This window comes from Daucus carota, chromosome 7 (assembly GCF_001625215.2).
Source record: "Daucus carota subsp. sativus chromosome 7, DH1 v3.0, whole genome shotgun sequence".
In the NCBI taxonomy this organism is placed as follows: Eukaryota; Viridiplantae; Streptophyta; class Magnoliopsida; order Apiales; family Apiaceae; genus Daucus; species Daucus carota.
Genome location: NC_030387.2, coordinates 36,015,240 through 36,038,018, shown reverse-complemented (window position 1 = coordinate 36,038,018; position 22,779 = coordinate 36,015,240). Strand labels below are relative to the sequence as shown.

Below are 22,779 nucleotides of genomic sequence, written 5' to 3'. Positions count from 1 at the left end.
TGCAATGAAAAGAAAAACAATATACATGTTTCAGTTGTGCAAGCATGGCAAAAAAAATCAAAGAAAAGGTTTCAAACTTTATATATCTGGGAAACGGACAAAAAACATATATGCATACCTCACCCAGAAGCAACAAAAAGAAAAAGGGGGAAAGATGAAAGAGACGGTGTTCAGAACCCAAAGCCCGGCCAGTTTTTATCTAATAAAGCTGCGTGACATTTATTACACAACTTCTAACAGCTTAATTAAATCGGACACAAGTCAACCTGAAACAGTTCTGTAATAAATTAGAGAGAATTTACATTATTTTCTTACTTAAAAAAAAGTAACATTATTCTCGATTATACACGTTACATTATAAAACTAATTTAACTTTGAGCTTTTTTGTTTATAAAATGACATGTTTTATATTATCGCTTCTAAGAAATTTATACAATTCTGTAAAATATAACAATGTCGGTTAACAATTCTTAATTATGTTCTCTACAAATTGTATTTTTAATATAATATTTTAAATATGTTCTCTACAAATTGTATTTTTAATATAATTTTTTTAATATGTTCTGTACAAATTGTAATTTTAATATAATATTAATTTCAAGGGAATTTTACTAATATTAACATGCGTTAAACATAAAATTATCATTAACATATTCAGTTACATTATTCTCCATTCAACACGTTACATTACATAACCTCTTTTTGGGATTTTCTGTTTATAAAATGACATGTGTTATATTATCGCTTCTAAGAAACTTATAATATCTAAATAATATAACAATGTCGTTTAACAATTTTTTCCTTTACAGATGATCTAAATTCATAACACATCTAATTTTTTTAATATGTTTTCTAAAAACTGTATTTTTAATATAATATTCACTTAAAGGTAATTTAACTTACAATAATATGCGTTAAACAAAAAATTATCAGTAACATTATTATAATATATATTCTCAAATGAGTTATCATAGACAAAAAAATATTAATTTAAAACTCACCGTGCGAAGCGGGCAATAATCCTAGTACAGTATAACCGTTGGCCATCGTTTGTGTCCCCACAAACTACACTAGCAGCTGTAGGCCCGTAGCCTGTAGACCAGCTGTCCACTTGTGATAAATACGCCTTATTTTTCGCTGCCATTTCATCTCATTTTTTTTATTTTATTCGGTATAAACATTAGTTTCCCGATAAAAAATAATTATAATATTGAAATAAAAATAATTTTGTATCAGGAAAACATCACCCTGTTTAAATATATTTTTTTCAAAAGTTAAAATCTTAAAAAAGTAACAAATAAACTGCAGTAAGGAGCGACGAGCGAGTAAAAAAAAAAGAAAAAAAAGGCAGAAAAAGAAACAAATAATCCCCATTTACAAACCGCTCCTCCCGTAATTCAAAACCATAAAAAGGCCCGCTCAAACCCATACACAATTCAAACTGTTTACTTCTCTCTCTAAAACACATCAAACTCACACATATCCTAGAGAGAGAGAGCTTGAAAAATGGCGACGAACATAGGGATGATGGACGGTGCTTACTTCGTCGGTAGATCCGAGATCTTGTCGTGGATCAACACTACTCTTCAGCTCAATCTCTCCAAAGTCGAAGAGGTACTCTCATTTCATCTCTTTTCTCAAAACCCTAACCCCCAAATTATATATACATGAAATTGTGTGTAAATTTATGGAATTTTGGTTGATTGAAGGCGTGTTCTGGTGCTGTGCACTGTCAATTGATGGATGCGGTTCATCCCGGGATGGTGCCGATGCATAAGGTTAATTTCGATGCGAAGAGCGAGTACGAGATGATTCAGAATTATAAAGTGCTGCAGGATATCTTCAATAAGCTCAAGATTACCAAGGTTGTTTCGATATTTTGCTGTTTTGCTTGTCGATATGTGTTTCGATATTTAACTTATTTATTTGATTTAAATATAAATGTAAATCTTAAATATATGCATATGTATATTTTTAATATATTAATATTTGCCGAATCCCCGGCACCTGAATACACATATTTTTAAATTTGCCGAATTCTCGTATACATGTGTCGTGCACTCCCGACTCCCGTACCCGCACCTGTACTCGTGCTCTAGGTGTATGCTGATTTATATGGTTTTATGGTATCTGCTTACATTTTAAGTGTCGCAGTTATGATGTTAAAATGTTGATTAGAGGTTAGATTGTTTTTAGAGTTTTAGAAATGTGTTGGAAACTATTCCCAATTTGAGATGATTGTTTAAGAAATTACGGATATAAATGTTTATTTATTCTTTCGAGATTTATTTAGCGGATATCTCTGATACTTTATTATTTTGGAAGAATTAGGTTTAGGAGACGTCTGTAATTGAGAATTAAATTGCTTCTAGCTGTGGTATTCTCACCTGTGTTTATGGGTTTGTTATGATTATCCTCTCTTTATGCTTTTTGGGATTTCGATTGAGGGAGAGAGGTTATGTTATGTAAAATTCACTTAGTCTTGATCAGGAGAGCTGGGCACCTTTTAATAATACTACCACTTTCAAAAATTTATGCTTATCGGTACCATCTAAATGCCCTTGATTCCTACTAAGTTGTTTCCATTTCTCTATTACATTATGATTTGATTGTCTGAAGATGTCATAAAACCTATTTAGTTTGTTAGGAGATTGATTTCAGACTTTACTCCATATATCTGCTTCTCTTTACCCTTTGGTTGCTATTTGTCCTCCAATATTAGTTAATTGTTTGTGTTAATGGTATCTCAAACATTAGCTGATTGTCTGTCAGTGGTTAAGCTCTAGTCAACAACAGAATAACATACAATACTGGATTTTTCCATAACTTGACATATCAGTTGACAATTTTTTGGTCCAGCACATTGAGGTGAGCAAGCTAGTGAAAGGAAGACCCTTGGATAATCTTGAATTCATGCAGTGGATGAAGCGATACTGTGATTCTGTAAGCGGGGGAGACAAACTACACAGGTAACGCTTAACCCCTGATTTTGTTTTTGCCTCCATACTACTCCATGTATGCTTGGATGTTGGATGTGCAGACGTCGAACAATGACAAATTATGGGCATGCATTAGATAGTTATACTGAATTACTTGATTCATTGCAGGATAAATTACTAATCAAATTTTAAATGTGCGCATGTGTGTGTGTCGACATTATTGGCGGAATTTATAATTTCTGCCCCATGCCTAAAAGGAATGTGTAGTATATCACTATTTGCTGCAATGATTTTGCATAGATAATCAATTGTTGTCGTCCTGAAGAAACAACATAGAATGTCCAAGTATCTTTCATTTCTGTGCAATACATCGTTATAAGGTTCTGTTCTTCATTCTTAATGTAATGGTTGCTTTGATTCTGATCTCATGAAAGTCAGAAAAACTGAAGACCGGAACTGTGTGATATAGCTTAGAAATCTCAGGCATTAATTTTTGTATTTCCAGCATCCTTTGTTTCTCCATAGGATTTCAGGCAAAGTTACTAATACTTTACATTCATGAACTGAACTTTCAATTCAAGTGGAGACTTTATCAACACAACCTTTTTAACCTCATGTAACTTAGTAATCGATCTCTAATTGTTTTAGACCCTGAGAATTTATCCCTCTGAACAGGCTTTCTTAAACTTGAAAAGCAAATCTTTTTATGAACTTTAGATGCACAAGAGAGAGAAACTGCTCTGTATTGTTTTTTTATTCATTTATTAGGTGTCATTTCTTTGGTATCAGTACTGTTGACAATACTCTGAGAATTTGTTGCTATGGTTAAATGTCAGCTACAATCCATTAGAGAGAAGAGAGCCCAGCAAAGGAGGCAAAGATGTTAGCAGGAAATGTGCGCCATCACAAGCTTCACATAAGCCTGCAGGAGTAGCACCTAGAACTCATAATGCTCGTAAAACTGAGGCCCATCATACAAGTGTAGCTAATCAAACAGCCAAGGTTTCTAAGCCTGCTGCAAAGGTTGAGCCTGAATATGAAAAACAGGTAAAGTGATTAGTTCAGTGTTGTTTTTTTCCCTTAAATGTGATAAATTATCTAGAATCTTACTTTCACGCAATATGCAGATCACAGAATTAAAGCTATCAGTTGACGGTCTTGAGAAAGAAAGGGATTTCTACTTTGCTAAGCTTAGGGATATTGAGATCCTGTGTCAGTCTCCACAGATAGAGAACTTACCTGTATGTTTCTTTTCCTAGTTTTCATTGAAATTCACAAACAATATTATATTGTAACAATGAATTCTAAAGTGTCTTTTTGATCTCAGGTTGTTGAAGCAGTATTAAAGATTCTGTATGCTGCAGACGATGATGCTTCGGTAGTGGAAGAAGCAAAGGCTATACTGTGTCAGCAAAAGAAGCCACGTGATATCTTGAGTCCTATATCTGAGGTTGTAGAAGATAAAGAGAACGTCGATACTCTGAAGAGGAAGAGCATTGTCAATGTTGATGTTGATGCAGCAGCCACCAACAAATCTTCTCCAAGGCAAAGAATTTCTGATGCTTCAGATGTCAACTGCAGTCCAGCTCCTCTTATCACTTTCTGATGATTATCTTTGGTTAAGAATGAATAGCATGGGCAAATCTGGTCTGGAAGACATCGCCATGATATTCCCAGTATATGTTAAAAGTAGATTACAGACCATTGTTTTTGCGATCCATATTCTACTGTGTTAAAATACATGATCGTGAACCTCTACTAGTTAAACTTTTATTTCACCTGGTTACTAAACTAAATCATGTTCTCGGTACCAAAATAAGTACTGTTAAGGGCCTCCAGTTTTGATTCTGACATTGAATATCGATATATTTTTTCATATATTCTATGCTTATGTTTATGATACACATCATGTATGATTCCAAGATTGAGGAAGATACCCAGTAGCTATAGCTTCAATGTTGAAGAGATTTTGTGTTACATAGGAAGTTGATGTCCCAGGGATTTTGATAATGTACTTCCTAGTTGGGCAGGGCTAACTTTATATTATAAATTTCATGAATTTTGAATTTTGACCACTAAAATTGTCCACAAAAATAGGTAGTATCCCCATGATCGGCAATAGCTGTTTACCGTTCAAAACGTTGTGATGCAAAATACACCAGTAATAATGTAAAAATGTTTTCAATGTTTGTTCATCGTGAAATACAGTGTCATATCTCTTGACAAAATTGAATAGATCAGCATCAACCATTGTAATCTTTGAGCCAACATGAGCAACAGCAATCCATCGACGAATAATCAGGTAAAAGATGCAAATATGCATTGATGTCGTAGCAGGTTTCTTTTACAGTTTCTACATACCAATTTGTGAAAATAAGAAAGTGTTTGATTATTTCATGTGAAGGCAGCTGCAGCAGAGAAGGTGGAGACGGTAGATTACAGGACATCAGCTGGAGGTGAGCAACAACAAAAGCCGGTGCAGGTGACTCATCAGCCACACCCCCCTGCCAAAAAGTCCAACACCAGCGGGGGCGTTTTGGAAAATGCTGCTGCTTCCGCCACTGCAACACTTCAATCCGCCAGGAAAGCCATTTCAAATTTACCCTCTTAATATATTTTTCAACCTTCGCGCAAAGCTTGTACACTTTATCATGTTAGAAGGAAAATGACCATGAATTTAAATTGTAAATTTTTGTGAATTTATGATCATCAGATTTTGAGATTTTTAATCATCTGCAAAATTTGTACATGTTCATGGTTTCAATATAGCAATCAGGGCGAGAAGCTGTATGGCTAAAATCTGCATTACATAATACTTGTCACGTATACGACTAAATCGAAAGCATGAACAGCTACACTATATTGGCGCGATATCGAACGAGCAGGATATTATCTTTACCACTAGACTATTTTCGGCTCTGCTGATAACCATATAATTCACAACCCTCATGACAAGATTGTTATTTTCACATTGTTCGGAAAAATGCATCTGCACTCAAGTTTTGTAAATGCGAAGTTCCTATATACACTATATTGTAATGCACTGTTGCAATAAACTTAACACGACCAGGAATAAAAGGATTTTCAGATAATGGCATATACAGATCATGTCACACAGGTAGTGCTGCCTTTTCTTTTGTATCTTGTTGTCCACACACAGTAATTCTTTTCATTTATCTGTCAAGCAACTCCTGTCTTGACAAGACAAATCAGCCTTTTAGGTTTACACTGTGTGCGTGTGAAATCTCTAAGCAAATGCGTATTTCACTTTTACCAAACCTTAACCGTGATTATGGAGCACGGTTGAATAGTTCAAATTGTTAAAAGCTCCTCTTTCGTCTTAGGTACTCATTTGTAAAGTTATAAGTTGTATTTGTCAAAAAAAGGAGCGTAACTGATAACTCCAAATCTCGTCTAGGGTTCCAATGCACTGTTCCGGGAAGCTTCAGGTAGGACCTAACCTGCAAAACAACGCTACACGGGGGGTGACATCCCGTGAGGCGCCTCCGGCGTGATAATCAGTGATTTGGATGTGCTTGACAAGTTAGGGAAATCAGAGAGTTTTCACTCTGAAGTATGGTGTGTTTTGAGAGAGAGAGAGAGAGCTTTTCTGAGAAAAATTGCACTTACCTTCCACTTTGGCTGGGGAGTCCTTTATATAGGCCCTTGGCCGCCACTGTTGCTACAGTGGCGGGAATGGGGCTGCAGACACTCCCCAGCATGGGTGGCCGTTTTGGTGCAACTACTGTCCTTTTTCCTGTCCTTTTGGGATTCGTCCATGCTTGTTATCCTGTTTGCCTTGTACTTAGTAATGATGAGGTCTGACTTTGGGGATCTTCAAGTCCGGGGGCGGGCACTGTTAGCGGTTACTGTAGCGTGGTACCTTATCAGTAACTAATGTGGTTTGTTTCCGATTTTACGAACCCGAGTCGAAATCACTAACTACGAGTTTTGACCGATTCATATTTCCATAGGCCTTGTAGTTGCGGAAATTAATTGAAGAGGAGGAGTTGAGGTTCCCTCAAACGCGAACTGTTCGTTCAATAAATACTCTGAAACACGACTTGATTTCAATATGGGGGCCTCTGACCCCCTCCTCACTTTATATATTTTGATTTGATGAGACAACTCACCTATACATGCAGCAAGCATTGAGCCATTCAGTCCCGTACATTTCATACAGGGAAAATATATAAAGGACCATGGAGATGACAGACGTATCATTTTCCTTTTTGCAAATTGATCATCTCTAACATTTGGATTGCGGATCAGTTCAAATGATTTTGTAATCAAGCCTCGGCGTAAATGATGTTGTTCTGTAACTATATGTACAGCCATGCAGATTTAGACTGTAAGCGAAATCACAACATTTCAGGACAATTAGTCTACTATACTGCTGTTCCAATGGAGTAATTTAACACCCCTCTCTCCAACTATATTCATGTACAGTCGAAAACCGGCAACTGATTTATTGACATACGTTACATCATATCATATTATTTTTATTTCGTGCTTTATAAGGAGTACAATGTGATACACATTTTCTGTTACACGCAAATATTATGTTGCACTTGCTCAAAACCGGCCCTGATTCAAAACATACGAAGGATAGTTCAACTAAAAAAATGATAGACTTGAAAAATCCTAAATGAGATAATTTTTTGCTCAATGATACTATAGCGCCCCTGTACATATATATATATCAAAAATTTAGGATTTAAGGTTAAGCTCTCTTACGTTTTTTTCGCTAAACTTATGTTGGTGACATATGTATGACAAGAACTCGAACTTGATTATATAACATAATAATGGTATAGCAGACAGGATATATACATGAAAGTAAGAGACGGGATATCAAAAAGCATGGTTTCACTTTCACATAAACAAAATTTTTTACCTCGGGTAAAAGTTACTGAATAACTGTAAGTAAGTTTGGAAAATGCACATTTCATGTAAATAAATACTCCCAGACTGTATATATCAAGGACACACAGGGCAGTTTAAGGCTGCAAATAATCAAATGGGACTGCGATCTGTGACCCTGGCATATTAATTTCTAGTGTTCCTCCAAAAGAATCTTATATCAGATATTGCATTACAAGTAATCTATTTGCCTAAATTCTTATTAACCTCTTTGGCACATCCAGAAACCATGATTAAAGCATCTATGATTCTGAATTTGGCCATCTTAAACCTGTATTAAGCTACTATTCCACATTTTCTGACAACATTCCAGTCAACAATTTTCCCCGACAGGCTCCAATACATCAATAAAATCTTGGCACTAGAAAAAGGTGCCAAAAGATCAGAGGGAATATTAAATCACTATGACCTGGTTGCTCTTATTCTGAAAAATAAGTAAACATATATATCATCTCGAAAAATTACGTATTCTCGGAATAAGCTACACCAAATTACCAAACAGTCCCCTAATCAAAGATCGGCATTAATTTTCACTGATTAGTAAAAGTAAATCTAGATTTATCAGACAAGCTGGAGAGAAAAATCTAAGTATCTAACTTCTGGGTTTATAAGTTAGAAGCACTTATTTCGTACCGTTTGTGTAAAAAGTCAAGAAGTACTTATAAAAAGCTAGGACTTCTAGCTTTTGTTTCAGGGATTCTACTTTTTTCTCAAACACTTTAATCACTTATAAGTCTTAACTTGCATCTAATTTGTACTCCACTTTTTTATTTTAAGCAAGAAGTACTTATTATAAATTTACCCAAACGGCCCCTGTAATTAGAGTGTAATCTGAAGTGTAAAAATGAATGAAGCAAAAAGATTAAAGAAAAGTGAGCATCATATCATTCCACAAATATGAGGTGGAGCCCAGCTGAAGTTAGCTACTCTGCTGGCTTGACAACTTTCAAAGTTTTAAGTCTCAACCTATCCCACCTCTAAATAATTACTCCTATTAGACTGAAACAGTATAAATGTAAATGTATGTAACATGTATGCATGATTCATGAGAGCAGATGAAGCAAAAAGCGGGAAAAGCAAGAAACTCCAGGACATTGAGACATGAAAACCCCACAAGATCAAGAGGTACCACAATTCTCTCTGAAAAGTCAAATGCTCAAAATTTATACCATCCCTCAGTTTCTTATCCTTTTTGTACTTTCATATTTAATTATGTATTTATATTAAAGCATCAATGCTTTACATACTCGACTGTTTTTCTACTGCATGATGCATTTGCTATTAGTTGCCCCTTTTACCACATAGTACCCATATGATGACTAAATGACTAGGTTTTGAGAGCAAGATTTATTGGCAACAAGTTAATAAGGGCCATGATGTTGAACATAAGTTTGCATGGTGCTAAAAAATATAGAATATAAAACCGAAGTAGGAAAATATTTCAAATGTGGACAGTAGATTTATGGCTGATTAAACAGTCATAAGTTGGTATATGGGCACTGGAGCGACATATTACAATTTACTCCGATTAATGCGTATACCTCAGACAGATGGCCTACATAATGGCAATCAATGGTCTCTAGGACGATTAATGACTCGCCAATAATAAGTTAAAGATGTTGGCTAGCATATAAATGGCAATCAATGGTCTCTATGGTGATAAATGATTCGCCATTAAGAAGTTAATGATGTTTGAATATCGAACCAATACCAGACGATGTTAAGGAAACATATAATAGCGGTGGTTGAATAGTATTACTGCTTCACCATGGCAACACTAAACAAAAAGTATGATGAAGCATAATGGAGGATTAACAGCAAGGAATCATCCTTAAATTGGGATATCACCAGTCCTAAGTACTTCACCTAATGTTCTAGCTAGTAAAACACTTATGTACTGCACTTGCCATATATTTGTTATATCTTTCTACCATTAGAAAGTGGAAGAAAAAAAAAATAGAGAAGAACCATAGTAATCTAAATAATCTAATCCTGTTTATTATACTAATTCAATCATTTTTCACTGGCAAAAAAGTTCAAACTAATTACAGAGGTAAACTAGTAACAGAAGTCCTGAAACAGAAATTGAAATTGAAATGCAGAATCCTTGTCATCCTCCAAGACATGGCTTTGACGAAACTAAAAGGAAATCAATTGCTAACACAACCTTCTTAAAAATTGCTCTATGCATTATATTTGCCCTTACCCAGACCCTCAGTATCTAAGTTAACAAGTTCCTTGGGGATAGGCTATTTACAATGATAACCATTGGTAAAATAATAATTTAGATACACAACACAAGATGTGGGATGGAAAACTACTTTGTATTTAGCTTAATAGAAATATCTATTAGATCAATAAATCAGATGTACTCACCAAAGGTTGTTGGGATTGAATATTAGATGATCAATATAATTGTACATTAAAAGCCATCAAAGCATCTGAGCACATATTGCAATCACTAAATCAAATAAGGGTAATTAATATGACTGCAATATACTTAGCAAGTGAGGGACCGAAGCTTAAGTAGGAAGATAAGCACACTGACGGAAACATGATTCAGAGGTGCAATCTCATCTGTTGTTCCTTAGCTCTGCTCTTCTTGAAGCGAGGTTCTGGCGATGATGAAACAGAGGAAGCTGCTAGCCATGAGTCACTAGCGCTATCACAGCTTAAATATCCATTGATGACACCATTTGGACCGCTAGGCACAGGACAGTACTTCCTTTTATGGTTTACAAAGTTCTTGTAACCACAATCGCCAAGTAGTTCCGTGATCAGGTTACAGCATTCATCCACTCTTTCCTGTAATAAATCACATTCCAAACAAAAAATTTAACAATCTGATTGACAAGGGTATTTAAAATTCAATCCATCTGATCCAAAATTTACAGGATGTTGTGTATTCTCATGTAGCAAAACACAACCTTGCTGATTTTGAGGATGCCCAGAAGCTGGTTCTGATATTCCAGTGCATTATTATCATCAACTTCTTTGATAACAAGACACATTATGGCACTAGCTACCACAGATGGAAGGTAACAGAGAATCCTAGAATCTGTAAGTATGTACATTGTCGAAATGATCAATAAAACCGAGTAGCTCAACTTACTATTCCGCACTACAACATTGCTATGTCAAGCTCGATATACTTTCAATTGCAAAAACTGGTAAACAAAGTGGATAGTTTAAGCACTTACCAGTGACAATCGAATGGAAAAGGCAGTCACACCTTCTTAGAAACTCCCAGTGTGGGCAGCTCTCCAATTCAAGCCTCCTTATGATGTGATCAAAGAATGAAAATGGTGTCACTGGATTCATCTTCCATTCGAGCGAAGAGAGCACCAGGAGCTCCATTCTCTGAATACTCCTTGAATCAAACAAGAACCTGGATTCATCTACCTATATATAACCATCACAATTACTATATCACAAATACATTCAAAATGCCCAAAAATAAACAATGTACACAATGACATTTCCACAAACACCCATTTTACACACACAAAGAAAACGGGCACATACTTGCAGGTCATCAAGAAGAGGCACTTGGGTCTCCTCAACTTTTGCAGCTAAAGAAAGGCAAGCAACAGCAACTAATTGACCCATCCATGGTTTATCATTATGAAGATTAAAACTTGCTAAGAACCTATCAAAGTAATTAACAGCTAAAGCAAGAGTGAGCCCATTAAACCCATGGTGAGAACAAACCCTTAACATCCAATCAATAGCTTCTTTTCTTGATTGCATTACAGATTCATCTTCAAACTTAAAAAGGGCAAGTTTTTCTTTAGACAAAAGACACAAAAGCTCATCATTTTCCCAAAAAAAATCATGCTCAAACAAGGAAATATCTTTATCACTACTGAGAGTTGTGCTAATTTCTTGCTCAAAAGAAAGACCACCCAGATCTTCTTGCTCCTCAAAGTGCTCTTCACAGAAGAGACCTTGAAAAAAGATGGGGTTTTCAAGAAGGGGTTCATGTTCCTGAGAAACCATGAGAGAAGAAGACAGCAGAGGCTCTTCTCATTATCTTCAAGAGAAGAAGAAGATGGGGAGAGACATGAAGCTATATTTTGGTTGGTCCCATTAACATATTGGTTCTCTTGCACACTTAATTATACTAACAAAAATAACTAAATGGGTATAAGAATTAAGAAAGATACCTAAATCAGTAAGCAGCTTATGGTTTGTGTTTCATTTATTTATACACACTGAAAATGTATTTATATTAATTTTTTAGTCTATTGGGGTAATGCCCCCAAGGTTTTTGTTTGGACAGCAAATTATATTTCCCGGTTTAATTCACAGAAATGTGAAATTGGTCAAACAATAAAGGTGGATATTAACTGTTGCCAGTTAATAATTGCTCGAACTGTACAAGTAATCTGAGGAGTGCTTGTCAATCAAAAAACAAAAAGGTTACTGTTTATTAGTACATGTTCTGCATCCGAATATACGTATGGTCTGAGATTGTGAGCTAATGTAGCATCCAAAAACAAGAGGAATGCCTTTCTGTCTTTTAAATCAACAATATAATATAATAAATAAATATATAATGTATACCATGACTTATGAAAAAAATTAATAACATTTTTATCTAGATGATATATTTTTTAAGTTATGTATAAAAAATTCGAGGGACTTGTAAATAAACAAAAACGGAGAGAACGATATGTACACGAGAGTGATCTATAAAAAGCAAAAATGAAGGGAAAAGAATATGAACAAGAGTCCCAATTTCTAGGTTGCATTTGTTTAGATGAATGTAATGGCAGGGAATGTAATGAAAATTATAAAGAAATTTTATAAATGAAGAAATTTATCAAAATATAGTAAATAAATATGAGTAAGTTCAAAGTATTTATGATGAAAATTGTGAGAAAGCGTAGTGAAATAGCACGATGAACATTCCTTCGAGAACATGTGAGTTACATTTATATTTTAAATAACTTGGAATGAAATAATTAAACAAATGAAAATTATATATATTTTTTTTAATCACTTCCGATTTTTAATTTGAAATATAAATTTCATTTCATACAAATGGATGCAGCTTTAGTACTTTGATCGGTTCCTTGGTTTAAATTAATTATATTGTTTTTATCTTTTTCCAATCAAATTAAACTAATCTTTAATGAATTTCATCAGTGGTATTATTCCTAAGATCACGAGTAACAATTTTGATTTCAAACACAACTTACTAGTTTACTCAAAAAAATGTATTAATTTCTTGTCAGATTAAGTTTAAAATATCCGTTTTCCTCCTACCTATGATTCAAAAAACCTGGGCTCAATCTCTGTATCAATTTTAGAACATATAATGTTCACCTTCGGCGGGAGAAAAAACCCTTGATAATCCGAAATTAATCCCAAAGTAAAAGTTACTGTACATATACGCTCCCATATGGTTTATTATAGAAAAATCTCAACAAAATGGGGAAGAATTAGGAACATGTTTCCCAAATCAATATCGTTCAGGCTTTGCGGTAGAATCACATGCGACACAAGGGGACCATTCACATTTTTAGATGAATTGAGAGTTTTTTTAGGTCTTGGGCGTAGCAAATAGTGACCTGTTTCTGGCCGTTGAAGTTTCAACGCTTTGCAGATTATTATTATTATACAAAAGCTACACAAATTTTAATAAATGAAAAGAAAAAATTTGTTAGACCTTCCCAAATTTGATAAAAAGAATGGAAAGGTAAAGTTTGTAAATAAAAGTGACGAAATTCTAAAGTAAAGTGTAATCAACAAAGAGGATATTCTATCTCTAATCTAAAATTTGCATCAGAAAGAGGGACATCACATGAGAGCGTGAATCACATTTACATTTCTACTCGTAGTATGGTAAAAATTGAAATCTTGACTAGAAAACAATGAGGCAGATCTCATGCATTGATACGTGCTTAGAGCATTAGGGCTTTAGATACATGAATACGCACTTACAAATACATGTATTTTCTCTGTTTTTATTTAGTTTTATTAATTTTTCTATGAAGAGCACAATTTTTTTATAGATCCACAAAAAATGTGTTATAAATCTCCTTATAGGTAGTTTCGTGTAAAAAATAGTTATTATTTTGATATTTTTAATACGTGATATAAAACATTGTATAAATATCCCATTTCAAATCATCTTGTAAGTATTTTAGTGACTGACAAAAAATTTTTTTTTCTGAATTCGAAATAATCAATCCTTTTAATAATTTACATGATATATGATGAACATTTTCTCAAAATATTAACTCGTTGCGCTCAACAAAAGATGTAGCAAGTGGTACGAGGATGCGTGTTCTCTCTGAATTTTTTTTTGACATGTTTTCACTATTCTAAATATTATAAAATTGTTCTTATAAAATTTGAAAATATATAAGTGTTTTTTAAATTATACTTGGTATACTTAAAAAAAAAAATATTAGATCCGTCGCACCAACATGTACATCAAACATGTTCATAATTTTTTTTTTTTTTTTTGCCAAACAACGTACTTGCATTACTCATAAAGCTTCAGAACAGATTACATGATGAATAAACTCAGGGGCATTTAACTGCCATTCTCTAGACTCTGACATAGAATATGCTACTCTTGCAAGAGCATGAGCCGCACCATTCGCAGATCTACGTGCAAAACACACCTCCACTTCATCAAAGTGGTGAAACAACTCCATACAATCCCTCACAATAGTCTCAAAATATGATTTTCCGTTAACACCTTTGCATGCTCTCGCCAGAACTTGACAATCAGTTTCAAATACACATCTTCGAAAGTTTTTATCCTTAATCCATGACAATGCTTCTTTCAGACATAAAGCTTCAGCCTCCCTCGGAGGTATTAAACCCTCTCTTCTCATACTTCGGGCCATGAGGAATTGGCCATCGGCTCCTCGCACTACACTCCCCATTCCTATGCATCCGATATCTTCAAACAATGCAGCATCGATATTGATTTTAACCCAATGTTGCTGAGGTTTCACCCATTTACAGATTGCTATAGGAGCCCTCCCATGACTTAGCTCGGACACTTTCTCCGCTTGAGCCTTTCGCCATTCAACTAACAAATTTGCTGCGGCTGCCTTAACACCAAAACTTGACATATTGATCCTCTCCCAAACCCATTTATTTCTCCTATTCCATAGACTCCAACAAATTAAAGTGATCTGGGTGCATTGACTTATACTGCAATTCTCAAAGATATGACAGAACACTTGAAATATATTATCACCTGTTAGCATGTTTAGAATGTTTTGAAGACCAGCCTCCACCCATGTTGCATTAGCTATATCACATTCAAACAGAACATGCATATCCGTCTCTGGAGCCGCTCGACACCATGGACAAAAGCAATCAATTTGCACTCGTCTTGTAATTAATCTTGCAGCAGTAGGCAAACACAATGAACACGTGCGCCATATGAACTGAACAATCTTGCTTGGGAGCTTAAGATTCCATATCTTCCTCCAAAACTTCGCATGAGGGGCCTCGATCTCTCCTTGTAGAGCTCTGTAACAACTCTTCACCGTGAAACACCCATGATCATCGAGCAACCAAAACCAACTATCAATCTCATCCCTTCTTGGAATTGGCACTCTTTTTATAAGATTTATGTCCCTTTCATCACATATATCCTTCAAAACATCCTCATCCCATTCCTTCTTATCTATCTGCATCAAGTTACACACCTTACTACCTGCAAGATGAATAGGCATAGGTGTAGTCAAGCATCCATTTTCCACACTCGGCAACCATGGAACTTTCCATATCTCAGTTTGTCGACCATCTCCTATACGCTTTCGACATCCTTTCTTTACTATCTCTTGTGCAGCTAGAATACTCCTCCACATGTAGCTAGGATTGGTTCCAATTTTGGCTGATAGAAAATGACCATCAGGAAAATATTTAGCTCGCATACACATTGTAACAAGAGGATTATCATTATTAATCAGTCTCCAACCTTGCTTAGCAAGCAGGGAAATGTTAAAATTTCGAAGTTGTCGAAAACCCAATCCTCCAGCCTCTTTCATGACACATAATTTTTCCCATGCTTTCCATCTTATACCTTTCCTTTCCTGCCCATTCCCCCACCAGAATCCATTAAGTTGCACTTCTATACTCTCACAAACTTCTTGAGGTATGAGAAATAAATTCATCCAAAAATTAGGCACTGTTTGAGCAGCTGCTTGCAGTAATGTATATTTCCCTCCTTTCGATATTTGCTTACTACGCCATCCCTGCAACTTTTGTTTAACTTTATCCGTTAGAAAATGAAATTCTGACACCTTCTTCTTTCCAATACTCATAGGCATTCCTAAATATTTTCCTGGTTTGTGAACTTCTTGAACTTGAAGTATTTGGCACACTTCATTACGCTCCTGTGACTTTGTACTTGGGCTAAAATAGATACTTGATTTACTAAAATTCACCGCCTGGCCAGATACTCTTTCATACCTACTTAGAATGTTTTTAATAATCCCTGCTTCTGTAGCATCCGCTCTGAAAAACATATAACAATCGTCTGCGAATAGAAGATGTGAAATATGAGGTGCCCCCCTTGCAATTGACACTCCATGTAATAAACCAACCTCCTCATGTCTTCTTAGCATAGAGCTTAACCCTTCCGCACATAAAATATAAATATACGGGGAGATAGGATCTCCTTGCCGTATACCTCTATGTGGTTGAACATCTCCAAAAATCTTTCCATTATGTAAAAAGCTGTACGTCACAGATTTGATACATGCCATCACTCTCTGGCTCCACACTACATTAAACCCAAATTTATCAAGCATGTTTTCTATATAACGCCACTCCAACCTATCATACGCCTTAGAAATATCCAACTTGAGCCCTGCCAGTCCATGCTTTCCTTGCGTACGCCTTTTAATACAATGATTAATCTCATAAGCTAGCAATGCATTATCTGTTAACAGCCGGCCTTCAATGAATGCACTTTGTTTGTCTGACACAAGAGTCTTTAAGCACGGTTTGAGCCTGTTAGCAAGCACTTTGGAAACAATCCTCATCAACACATTACACAAGGAAATCGGTCTCAGTTCTGTCATTTGCGTCGGTTTTTTAACCTTTGGTATAAGACATACCAATGTACGGTTTATATTCTCCGGTAGGGAACCTGTGTTGAAAAAAGATCGACAAAATTCTGTAACATCATCTCCCACGATATTCCAGAAAGCTTGATAAAACCCAGGATTTAACCCATCCAACCCCGGTGATTTCTCTGCCTGCATGGAAAATACTGCTGCTTTGACCTCTTCACACTGCACACTTTTCATGAGTTCGCTATTCTGCTCCTGTGTAACACATGTCACCACCTCCCTTGGTGTTAACATCTCCTCCGTTGTCATTGTGGTTTTAAATAAATTATCAAAGTACTGAACCACAATATTCTGAATTTCCCCTTCCTCTTCCTTCCATTCTCCATTTTGATCTTTGAGACTACTAATACTATTATTTGCCCTTCTAGTTGCAGCATACTTATGAAAAAATCTGGTATTCTGATCTCCATATTGCAACCAGAATTGTTTAGCTCGCTGATGCCAATAAATTTCTTGTTTCTCTAAAAGCTTCAAATACTCCCATCTCACTTCATTATATTGCTTGATACCATACTCATCTCGACGAGACCTCAAGCTTTTTAATCTCTGTTTATACTCTTTAATTTTACCTTTAAACTCCTTGATCATACCTCCTCCTCATTCTTCCAATTTAAGACAACAGTAGTCGATTTTGTGCATGATACTCTGATTAGCCATCTCCCTCCAACACGATTGAACAATATGTAAGCAATCTTTTTCCTTCAACCACATGTTTTCAAATCGGAATCTATGTGACTTGGGAACAAATATTTTCCGATTAAGTTGTAAGTTTAGTGGTAGATGGTCAGAGGTTGAAACATCTAACACTATAACTTCAGCTCGTGGAAACAGATCCTTCCATTCTCTAGTTGCTAACCCTCGATCAAGTCTTTCCTGAATCCATCTGTCACTGCCTCTTTCCCTTTCCCACGTAAATTCATTCCCAACAAATCCTAGATCCATCAACTGGCAGTCATGTATACAATCTGTAAAGCCATCTAGCAATCGTCTCGGTTGAGCACACCCCCCAATTTTCTCCTCAGCCACCATCATATCATTAAAATCACCTATGATACACCATGGCAACGTCGACCTACCAGCCAAATCACGAAGCATGTTCCACGACTCCTGTCTTCTTTCTCTCTCAGGACACCCATAGTATCCTGTGTAACGCCATCTTCCTATCTGATCAATACTTATTTCAAAATCAATAAAGTGTGAACAACTATCCTTAATCACAATATTACAGTCATTCTTCCACATCAAAGCTAAACCTCCCCCGGTACCATAAGAATCAACGTTGTGATAATCCGCAAACCCTAACTTTCTGCACACCTTCATAATTTACTCGTGAGGGACATTAAAATGTTACAGAGGTTGCAAAATTGCAATTTATTTCCACTCGAACTCGAAACTGTTTAGAGAAAGTCCAATGTCCTATATTTATATTATAACTCAAAATCAAAAAATTTCAAACTCTAATAGTGTAACTTGGTGCTAAAATAGCATATTGCTATAGTTGATGCTATATTTAGCACAAACTATAGCAATAACTATAATTGCCACCTCATCAAAAAGTAAAAAAGTGGAGGAAAATGAATAAAAAATAGATTTATATCTCAACCTATTAAGTACATGAATGCACATATATGAATTTGGCACAAGATATAGCACCAACTATTAAAGATGTAATATTATTTTAGCACCAAAAACCACTTTTTGGTGCTATATTTTAGTAATAGCTACACCTATTTTTAACTCACCATTGGACTTGCTCTTAGGCGTGTATTATACACAATTTCGCGAAGTTACACTATTCAAATTGTCACCTCGAGCTCCATTATTAGACCTGTTATGTTTCTAGTATAATCGAGATCAAATTAAAGTGTCTTCGTAGAGGTCAGGACACAAAACAGAACATTTTGATTGCTTTATTCATTCTTTGCTCATCATTGGATTTATCTCGATGTAAGTATGTAATTCTACCATCATTGAAAGAGGGGAACAGAAACAAACAATGCCAGAGGACACAGTTGTTGAAAGCTAGAACAGTGGAGAATGAATGACCAGAAAGTTAGAAACCAGCCTTTGAGTTGTGAGGGGTGAAAAAGATGAAAGAAGAGACAGAAGAAATTAAGTAATGGGTCAATTACTGGTTTATATATTGCCGAAACTATGTATGTTCCTGTCTCAAGGCTTCCGGCAATCTTATGCGCACCTCTCTTCCAAGACTCCAAATTAAGTTTTCAATTTATTCTAGTTGAAACGGGCAAGTACAATTTCTTATATTAAGTGAATAGTGGTATTACATAGGATTCTCATTCTTCAGCTTATAGCGATTAATCTGTGCGATCGGCATTTCACATCATGAAGGTTATCTATGTTCATGTAATTATGTACTAATTGACAATTCCAAAACAAAAATAATGTTTGAATCAAAATTATTTCAAGACGTACTTGTTAAATGACTCGTTCTCAAAAGAACCGTAGATGTTATGCTTGTTTGAAAGAATTATGATATAAGAGTATTTAGATTTTTTTGGGTAAAAGAGATTGTATTCCAATCAATTTTTATTCATTATTATTTTCAAGAGATTGTATTCACTTTTTAACTGTTATACGGGAAATTGATCCCGTCCAACAGTTTTTAAGTATTGGTCGAGTCCTCATACAATGGATAAAAAATGTTATATGTATTAAAATTTTATTATAATCCTGATATTTATATATCAAATATTTATCTACCGATTAAGTATCAGTGCATGTTATTTAACATATTCTAATATGTTCTGACAATCATATGCGAGGTTACCTTGAGTTTATATAATTATATATTATCACATCAAATGAGGATATTTACACTGCAGATCCTCAAATTATCAAATACGTGAAGCAAAAGCTACTACACGTTTTGTGAACTTTCATCGTTTAATATGATAAGAGGGTGAAAACGCATGCCAACATTGTCGTTTCCGTTGTTTGATATATTTACCCAGATTCAAGATGCTATAAAGGAACTCTACACCCGCTCTCCCCGCTCTCCCCGATCTACAACTGCTAAAAGCCTATCTATGCAACAGAAAACACACAATACTTGTACTCTCACTATATTTATTACAGCGTTGATAATTACACTTACCTTCAGCAAATCTTTACTTAGACGTATTCTACGTACGTATCAGACCATAACTCCCGTATCATCATTACATAATTATATGATCACGAATATCAAATCTTTTTATTTTGGCGGAAGCATATGTCGACTACGAAGACTCGTCGAGTTCATGACACGCGTTGCGAGGGGAGGAGCAGGAAATGTGACGCGCAGCAGTACTGTTTGTGTATATACAGGCTATAGCCCACACAAATAGCATTATACGCAAAGAAAGGAAATTTCAGTCTGCTACTCTGGTGCCTGTGAGTACACGGAGCAAAACTTATTAATATCGATCTCGTGATTTTATCGAGAATCAGAATTAATCGGTACATATACTGATGCAGTCATGCAGAATTTATTAAAAAAATTCTTCACAAATCAGGATATTTTAATTAAATTAAAATATAATCAATAAATTATTAAAATATTTATTAAAATTATAATCAATGGGGAATTTTATAACAATGACCAAGGTTTCATATAGTTGATAAACAATTAAAAGTTAAAGAAATAGTTGAATAACTTGGGACCTGCGGGCCTGATGAATTTAAACAGTGATAATAATATGCATGTATTACTGGCGTATTGCCAGTTTGCCACCTCTATCCGATCCATTTCATTATTGCATATTTGACCAGATTTCTGAATCTGTTTGTGCCCACAGGCCACAGGAGCTAGCAGCTACATATACACTGCAGTTCACAAATCATTACCTGGCGAACTAAAAGTCTAAAGTATACAACCAAAGGCCTTGTATTTCAAGATACAACTACTAATCCCTTTATTTCCTTGTTGATATATGTACCCATCTTTAACACAAAAAGTCAATTTCATATCTGACCATATTCAAGAAATTTTTGAAGAGAGCGACCAAATATGATTTATTCTTCTGAGCTGATCTTACAATTCATAAATTTATGCCCCACAGGCAAAAAAAAGTGTGCGACTAATTTGTTTAAAAAAGTGATGAAATTCTCAAATTGTTTTCAATCGAGTACCAAATCTTATTCTTTTGAAATCTATGTGTTTTACAAATAATATATGTTTTGATATTTCTCAGGTGAGCCGGTGTAACTTAACAACGGATAAATCCGTCATTTAGACAATTTTAATTGTTTATCACACGTGAATTTTTTGTAGCTACGGGTGTAAAAAAATTACAGGCATCATTTTTAAAAATATTCAAAAAATATTCATCTGTTTCCTTGTTTATTTCTACTCATATAGTAGCACATTTACAGGATAGTACCACTGCTTAATTTCATGGGGTAAGAGATGTTTTTGTGCAGTTGAAAGTATCGGTCTCGTACACATATAGATGCAACGAGACATGGCACAAACCGGATCTAAGCTGAATATAGTTCAGACTGATACGAACTGGACCTAAAGCAATACAAGTCGTATGACTGTTATATGGTGATCAATACGGCCTTGAGAGGTCGATAAAAAGATGGCGATGGTAAGCCCAACAAGATACATTTACTAATTCAAGACCCGTCTACTTACATTTACCATATTTTAGTTGCAATAAAGATCAGCCCACAACTATTTCCAAATCATAATACATGTCAGGTGTAGGTCAGAGCATTAAAATATTCATAAAAGCATTTTTCATAGCACTAGAACTACTAATTCATTCTGAAATTTAGTGCGAGAGCAATTCCAACCATGTTGCAAACGTCCTGTAAATATAATAAAGATAATGTCCAAATAATTTAGGACACATGAACTCTAATAACATATCTTTTAATTGTGTTTTATTATTAAAATATCATATGTCACATATTTTGTTCAATTAATGACTTGATGCAACTTTTCTCCCTCAAAATTTACTTTTTTTAAACTATGTGATGTTTAGAAATTAAACTTCTAACTCGAAACGGAGGGAACAGTGCATAAAAATAAGATACCTACTGAATTTTCTAACATTTTAAGACACTTGAATATTATTGAATCTAAATATCTTAAATTTTGATGCAAGACACATAACTTGGTCTAGGTAGTTATACAGAGTATCGAGTCTAATTATACAAACGCATAAAATATGTCGAGCATTGTCATCCAGTTACGCAACACTATCATTCGCGTAATCATGCAACGGGACAATGAGCAGCGCTACAAATTAGTCTGGGCAATTCAAAAGAGGTGTCCCGTTTTAATAGTTTGTTTACTCGAGGCGTGCTTGAGCTCTTTTTCCTTCACAATAATTAAAGTTCCAGTTCTGCTAAATTACTCGCTACGCATTCTATTGTCAAGCCTACCTCTCTTGCCTTTCTTCAGAGCACTGTTATAACTTGCTTCACCTTGTTCTCGAACCTGACAAGTGTTTCGACAATTTCAAGTTTCACGCCTGCATCATTGTCAATCATCGTTCTTTTTCTCTCTTTCACAGATTAATATATCGTTGTCGTCGGCTTTGCTCGACAACAATTTGATTTTATATTTTACGAACCGAATTCGAGTTATTACGATTATGTATCGAATGTGCTTTACATTATTTTAGAAGGCGGGCCTAATAACATTCGAAATGCATCAGCTGCATCGCATGTGAATGTGAAGCAACAAACTTCATACAAAAATGACAAGGCGGATAATATTCAAATTTACACGTAAAAATAACTAGAGTTTGTTAGAAATATACATAAGTAAACTCTAAAATCTGAATTGG

General features: G+C 35.0%; 1 protein-coding gene and 1 pseudogene across 1 annotated transcript; one reads left to right on the top strand and one right to left on the bottom strand.

Annotated features, from left to right (window-relative positions):
- Positions 1-1,400: 1,400 nt before the first annotated feature.
- LOC108194059 (microtubule-associated protein RP/EB family member 1C) lies at positions 1,401-4,841 on the top strand. Its single transcript, XM_017360951.2, has 6 exons — positions 1,401-1,614; positions 1,710-1,865; positions 2,860-2,969; positions 3,776-3,986; positions 4,067-4,180; positions 4,267-4,841. The coding sequence occupies exons 1-6, from the start codon at positions 1,507-1,509 to the stop codon at positions 4,543-4,545; spliced, it is 978 nt and encodes a 325-aa protein (XP_017216440.1). The 5' UTR covers positions 1,401-1,506; the 3' UTR covers positions 4,546-4,841.
- A 5,390-nt stretch (positions 4,842-10,231) lies between these two features.
- On the bottom strand, positions 10,232-11,998 carry LOC108194049 (cyclin-D3-3-like; annotated as a pseudogene).
- Positions 11,999-22,779: the final 10,781 nt, after the last annotated feature.